The sequence below is a fragment of the Cucumis melo genome, chromosome 11 (assembly GCF_025177605.1).
Source record: "Cucumis melo cultivar AY chromosome 11, USDA_Cmelo_AY_1.0, whole genome shotgun sequence".
In the NCBI taxonomy this organism is placed as follows: Eukaryota; Viridiplantae; Streptophyta; class Magnoliopsida; order Cucurbitales; family Cucurbitaceae; genus Cucumis; species Cucumis melo.
Window position 1 is genome coordinate 8,525,419 of NC_066867.1, and position 7,539 is coordinate 8,532,957.

General features: G+C 34.2%; 1 protein-coding gene across 1 annotated transcript; it reads left to right on the plus strand.

Moving 5' to 3' along the window:
• Window positions 1-719: 719 nt before the first annotated feature.
• On the plus strand, window positions 720-2,747 carry LOC103501119 (F-box protein SKIP2). The gene has a single exon (XM_008464618.3). The coding sequence runs from the start codon at window positions 1,056-1,058 to the stop codon at window positions 2,658-2,660; it is 1,605 nt and encodes a 534-aa protein (XP_008462840.1). The 5' UTR covers window positions 720-1,055; the 3' UTR covers window positions 2,661-2,747.
• Window positions 2,748-7,539: the final 4,792 nt, after the last annotated feature.

The window sequence follows — 7,539 nt, forward strand, 5'->3', positions numbered from 1 at the left end:
AATTATTGAAGTTTCTTGACATATACTTTTTGGGATGAAATTGGTGTTATTGGATGTTGCCTAGTGATAGTTCTTAAAATTATTATATTTGACATTTTATAACAAGTTTATATAGTAAATTGGATATTATTTTTTTTTATTTAATAAAATACTTTTCCTAGGGCTTTCAGTAATGTTGAAAAATCATTGGTTTTCTAAACTTAAAAAAACTGTATATCAATTTATAAACTAAATTAAAAAGTATTACATGAAAGGATGATTGTCAGCACTTCTACTATTTTTAAAAAATTTTACAACATGAAACACAATCAATCACAAATGAAATAGTAAAGTGTTAGAACATTTACCTTTTCGAATGCTTTCCCTTCATTTACCTTTTCGAATGCTTTCCCTTGGTATCAATATTGGTTGTCTTTGCTTTCGGGATTATTCTAACACTCCTCTACCACTTATCTTCAATATTATTTTAAGAATTTATCATTTTAAAGTTCCAAAAGTATTTGTAGTATATGATGTGAACTATTTATTCATTAAAATACACCAATAATTCATGTAGTTTCGAAAACAAGAATGAGATTAGAGTACGTGGTACCTTAATATAAAATAGCAACATAATTCAATGGTTTATGTTGTAGCCACATAACATATACGAGAAAATGAAAGACAAATCAATTGTTGGGACGATCCACAAACTTATTATTTTATTTCATATGTTAATGGTCCAAGTAAGGAAAGGCGTCTTTGCAAGACCAAGTCCTTGCTTCTTACTTTACTCCCTTTTCTTTTCTTCCTTTTTTTAATTGGTCTGGTCATCATCCTCACTTCCATTGTTTTTGTTTGTGACTTTTGCTCCTCGCCGCTGAATCGAAGGCGAGATGACACGCATTCCCTTTTGACGGGGCGTCGGCACCGCGAATTCTCTCTCAACCCAACCCCACTTTCCCCTTTATATTTTTTCCTTTCCCACATAACCAAAATCTCGAATTTCCCCCCTTTATCTTCTCCAATTCTGTGTAGTTTTCTCGTTTTTCAGGGTTTACAAACCCTTTTCTCTGATGGGTCAGTTTTATTCTTCTGCTGGAACCTCTCCGGACCTCAATTGCCTCCAACGATGGCCGCCGGGTTCTCAAATCGGTGGTTTCTCTTCCCCTTTGGCCCTTCCTTCGACGGAGCAAAACGATGAGGGTTTGTTGGATTTTGTGGACTTTACTTTTTCCCTTCCTGATGAATGTTTGGCATCCATTTTCCGATTCCTCAACTCCGGTGACCGGAAAATTTGTTCGTTGGTTTGTAAGCGGTGGTTTCAAGTGGAGGGTCAGAGCCGTCACCGTTTGTCCCTCAATGCTCAGGATGAGATTCTCCCATTTCTTCCATCTCTCTTTACTCGATTCGACTCCGTGAAGAAGCTTTCTCTTCGATGCAACCGGAAAATCTCTCGAATCAATGACGATGCTTTGAGTCTCGTCTCAATCCGTTGCCGGAATCTGACCCGGATCAAGCTCTCCGGCAGATTTCAACTCACGGATATGGGTATTGCCGCTTTTGCTTCTAATTGCAAAACCTTGAAGAAATTCTCTTGTAGTTCATGTACGTTGGGGGGCAATTCCATTAATGCTCTCCTCAAGCACTGCAGCACTTTGGAGGAATTGTCCTTGAAGGGTCTCCGTGGCGTCATCGCCGGTAACGAGCCCATCGTGCCCGGCGCAGCGGCGGCGTCTCTGAGATCCATTCTGCTGAAGGATCTTGCTGATGGGTTGAGCTTAATTCCTCTGATCATGGGTTCTAAAAATCTGAAAGCTCTGAAGATCATTCGCTGCCAAGGGAATTGGGATGACCTCTTCCAATTGTTTGGCAATGGAAATGCTATGGCTAGTTTGACTGAAGTTCACATTGAGAGGATCCAGGTGAGTGACTGTGGAGTTTCAGCCATTTCTAACTGTTTAGATTTAGAGATATTGCATCTTATCAAAGTATGGGATTGTTCAAATTTTGGCCTTGCTCGTATTGCTGAACATTGTAAAAAGATTAGGAAACTTCATATTGATGGGTGGAGAATTAATAGAATAGGAGATGAAGGGCTGATGGCAATAGCTAAACAATGCCTCGATTTACAAGAGCTTGTTCTAATTGGGGTAAACCCAACTTGTTTATCTCTATCGTTGTTGGCTTCAAACTGTGTGAATTTGGAGAGATTGGCTTTGTGTGGGAGTAGAGTTGGGGACGAAGAGATTGCCTGCATTGCAGCAAAATGCAAGTCGTTGAAGAAACTTTGCATCAAAGGATGTCCAATTTCAAATATTGGGATTGAATCACTGGCTTGGGGGTGTCCCAATTTAGCTAAGATTAAAGTGAAGAAATGCAAAGGGGTAACTGGTGAGATCAAGGAATGGCTTGTAGAGAAGAGGACATCATTGAGTGTTAATTGGGATGTTGAGGAGATTGATCACTTGGATGCGAGTAGTAGCGATGCCGGGAGTGCTCGGGAAGTTGCTATCCTTGAGCCGAGGCCGATGGAGACCGGGGTTGAAGCTCCAGTCGCCGGGGATGGTCGGTTGACGATTTTGAAGACAACGTTGGGACTTCTGGCTGGGAGAAGTTTGATGGCGTGCACATTTGGGAGGTGGTCTAATACTACTCCTGATTCAAGCAGTAGTATATGAAATGATGTTTATAAGAATTGGAATGTTGTATGATTTTTGTGACTGAAAATTTATTTGTGGAGACAATACATGTGTTTTGGATTTGTAGTTCACATGAGCAAAATGAATATATTAACAAAAAAAATACATATATATCGACACCAAAGAATATAAGCTCAATTAATTATACTTAAATTCCTCTTTATAAAACTCTCAACTAATCAGGTAATGGAATTGTTTTCCTAGCATTCTTATTAAAGATGGGTATGATTTAGAATAGATAAATTATTCAAATGGTTTATCAACTTCGGTACATATCAAATATTTTAGGTATACCAATATTGGTACATAAGCATCTTATCATGGTATGTATCGCTGGTAATAAGCAGTCATAATTACGCTTATTAGTAATGTCAATTAAGGGCATAAAAAAAAACCGAGCTAAATCGACTAATTGAGCTTAAACAGTTCAAACAGACTAGTTTGTCGATGTTTGGAAACATTTTATTTAGTTTTGGTTTAATTTACAAGTTTATGGTTTGGATTACAATTTCACCGGACGAAAACTAAATCCTAAATACAATTATTCAAGAAACTACAAATACGCTATAATTAAAACCAAACTTCCAATACACTATTAATACCTATCATCATCAAAACTCCACATAATTTTTGCAACCGTTTCGTATATTCTTCAAATCGTGCGCATTTAGGCATTCAAACGTTCAGGTAGAAACGATTGGAGCTAGCTTCCAACTTTGTCCCCTTCAAACCGATCAAAGTCTTCTTACAATTTGCGCAAATCAAGAGATGTTCTTCTTGTCGGCTCCTTCGGCCGGAGACTCATGTGTTGAACAACCCATTGCAAACCCCAAGAAGAACCACGATCGAAAAACATAACACCCATGGGGAAACTCACTGTGAAACTTATTGGAGACGTCACTCGATCCTTCTATCCTCCAGCTCGCAGCTAAACCTGCGAAAGTCGACTAAATCCGGCTCCAACAAACGCTGGAATGTTAGAACTCGCTGCAAACCCACGATTAACGTCGGATGCCGTCAAACGCGTCTTAGAAAAGCCCGTCGTCGCTTACATCAAAACTCCAACATCTTCCTCTCCGTCGACAGAACTTTTCTTCTCTCTTTATTTGCAAGAAAAACTTTCTCCCTCTCACTTGTTTGTCTCTTGCGTTGTCTGCCCCCTCCCTCAATCTCCTTCTTTTCTTTTCTCAAATAAGGCTGATTTAAAAAATAAATCTATTTTGTTAAATTAAAAAAAAAAAGAGAGAAGAAGAAATAAACAATAAAAAAAATGGAATAAATTAAATATATTCAAATTTATACTTTCTTATATTTTTCAAACAAATATTTTCAAGTAGGTTAATTAAATATATTTATTTATTAACCATAAAATTATTTTTAAGAAGCTCAATGAAATATTTTGGATTAAATCGAATTTATTAATGTTTTGTTAATAAACAAACACATTTCGAGATTATCAAAACAAATTAAAATTAATAAAATATTTTTCTATATCAAACTAAATGGTTGTTATGAAAACATACCAAAATTAATAAAATTTCAATTTCAAATTTCAAATTCACACATTTCTCTCAAGTTTGTTATAAAAAAATTCATTAATAAATTTTAAATTCAAATTTTTATTAAAAAATTGTATTTTGTATTATTTAATAAATGTTTTATAAATATTTTGGAATATAAGTTGTTAAATTTTAAATTATAAAAATTTAAATTTTAAATTTTAAATTCAAATAGGTATTAAGAATTTATCTTTGCCATTATTTTAGGGATATTAGGTAAGATTTGAATTCAAATTGACGATTTTAGGAGATGATATAAAATCTAAATTTAAATTGTTATTAAAAGTGTGTATTATGTATTATTTCATAATGTTTTGATAAATATTATGAAATATAAAGAATACAAACCTATTGAGTTTATATTTGCGATTATTTTAGGAGTATGATCTAAAATTTGAATTCAAATCATTGTTAAACATGTCTATTATGAATTATAAAAATTAATTGTTAACTAATTGATTTAAATCCTAAGAATACGAAAATCTGGTAGAAATTACAGCCATATTTTTAAGGGATGTTGGTGTAATCTTCTCCAGCAAGAAAATAACATGTTTTGTTAAGATTTACCAAAACTGAATGTTGTTTACAAATACACTGTATTGTGATCTGTGTGATCTGTGATATTTTGCATCATTGTTTGACCTATACAAATACCTTGTATCTATACTAAATGAATTGTCCTATATAAAAAAGTCAAAAAAAATATGTAGCCGACCATTTTACTATAAATCAAAAGATTTATGGGATTTGCTATTTTTCAGTTTGTTATTTACTATTTTTCTACTTACACAGCTATCTCAAATATAAACTTAATTTTGAGTTAACAATATTTGGGCTAGTACAAACAAAAGCTCAATTTCTAGAAGTATATAATGATTCTAATATTCTAAAAAACTCAATTGTAGGAGATATTTAAAGAAGGTTGAAGAAATATCTAGAAAATAGGAGAACATATAGTAATCATTTAGTTAAAATATGAGAAATGTCCTACGATTTTACAAAGCCAAAAAAAAAAAAAAAAAAATACAAGTGTCTAATAACACAAGTAACCTCTAAAATTCCTTTCCAACCAAGTAGTATAAAAGCTTAAAGATCCTTTTCAAGAGAATGACAACAAATTTCATGGTTTCATTTGAAGTTGCAATGCTCAACAAGAACAACTATGATAATTAGAGTATGAAGATGAAGGCTCTTTTTGGCTCGCAATATGTGTGGGAGATTGTAGAGATGATACATTGAGCCATTGAATGACGGTAGTCTTTCTAAGTACAAGGGGTTCTCTGAGAGATTTAAGAAAGAGAGACAACAAGGCTCTTTATGTAACCTATCAAGGATTAGATAATGATGCATTTGAGAAAGTTTTAGAAACAAAGATAGCAAAAGTAGCATCGGAAAAGCTTCAAACATCGTACAAGGGAGGGATCCCGTAAAAAGGGTACGTCTTGAAACTCTAAGAGCTGAGTTTGAAACTTTGCATATGAAAGAAGGGGAGAAGCCATCTCAGACTATTTTTCTAGAGTTTTGACTGTCACTTAAAAGAAATGGTAAAAAGATTGATGATGTGGAAAAAATACTAAGATTCGTTAGATTCAAAGTTTGATCATATTCTTGTCATAATCGAAGAAACAAAAAACTTGAAGGCCATGACTATTGAGCAACTCATGAGTTCCTTACAAGCATATCAAGAAAAAAAAGAAGGAATGAATCGAGGATCAATTGCTCAAGTTACGAGTTGATTCTACTAGTGAAAGAGTTAGTCCAAATAATAGAAGTGAACAAGGACGAAATCATGGTGGACATCGAGAATGAGGAAAAGGACAAGGACAAGGACAAGGACGTGGTTGGAGGGCCCAATGAAGACAACGACAATAACTACCAAAGAAGATTAGGAAAGTCAACAAGAGGTCATGAACAAGGAAGCTCAAGATCAAGGTATGATAAATTGAACATTAAATGTTATGATTGTCAAAAGTTTTGTCAATATGCATCCAAAATAGAACTTCTAGAAACAATAGAGATAAGAAAAGGTAAACTACATTGAAGATAGAAGTCAACAATGTGGCACCTTGTTTATGGCTTGTACAAATAGAATGGAATAAAGATAAAATATGGTACTTAGACATTAGGGCAAGCAATTATATATGTGGAGTAAAAAACATTTTTGTGGAGCCTGATGGATTGGTAAATGATACTTTAGCATTTGACAATGAATCCAAGGTAGAAGTAAAAGGAAAAGGTAACATTCTCATTCAATTAAAAAATGGTGAGCATCAACTTATTTCAAAGGTCTATTATATGTCAAATATGAAGATTAATATCTTGAGCTTGGCCAAATCTTAGAGAAAGATTATGACATTTAATTAAAAGATAATTAGTGCAAGTAATTTGATTACTAAGGTGCCAATGACCAAAAGTAGGATGTTTATGCTCAACATTCAAAAACATATTGCAAAATGCCTGAAGATGTGTTACAAAGATGCATCTTGGCTTTGGCATCTTCAGTATGGTCATGTTAATTTTTTTTTAGGGACCCTCTACAAGCCTCCCCGATCAAGTGTGGGAAGGATGTCTACTCGAAAAGTAATTCAAGAAGAGCTTCCAAAAAGAATCAAACTCAAGAGCTTAAAGGTCTTTGGAACTCAGACATACAGATGTGTGCGGACAAATCAAACCAAGCTCACTTGGTAAGAATAACTATTTCCTTCTATTCATTCATGATTTCTTGAGAAAAAAATGGGTGTATTTCTTAAAGCATAAATAAAAAGTGTTCGAGAATTTCAAGAAGTTCAAATTCTTGGTTAAGAAAGAAAGTGGTCTGGTGATCAAAGACCGTGATATCTAATCATGGAGGAGAATTCACATCAAATGAATTCCAAAAATATTATGAAGACCATGGGATTCGACGACTCTCAATAGTGTCAAGATCCCCTAAAAATTGGAATAGCAGCAAGGAAGAACAAAATATTTTTAGACATGGAAAGAAGTATGCTTCAAAGCAAATAATTGTCAAAAGAATTTTTGGCATAGCAGTAGCATGTGCACTCTACCTATCAAACTGATCTCCAACAAGAAGGGTATCTAGAAAAACATCGAAAGAATCATGGAGTAGAAGGAAACCTGGAATTTTCCATCTCAGAGTCTTTGGGAGATTGCTCATGTGCATACACCAGATGAAAAAAAAAAGAAACAAGTTAGATGATAAAAGTGACAAATACATCTTCATCGGATATGACTCCAATATCAAAGGGATCAAGCTCTACACTCCAAATATGGAAAAGACAATCATGAGTTGAGATGTA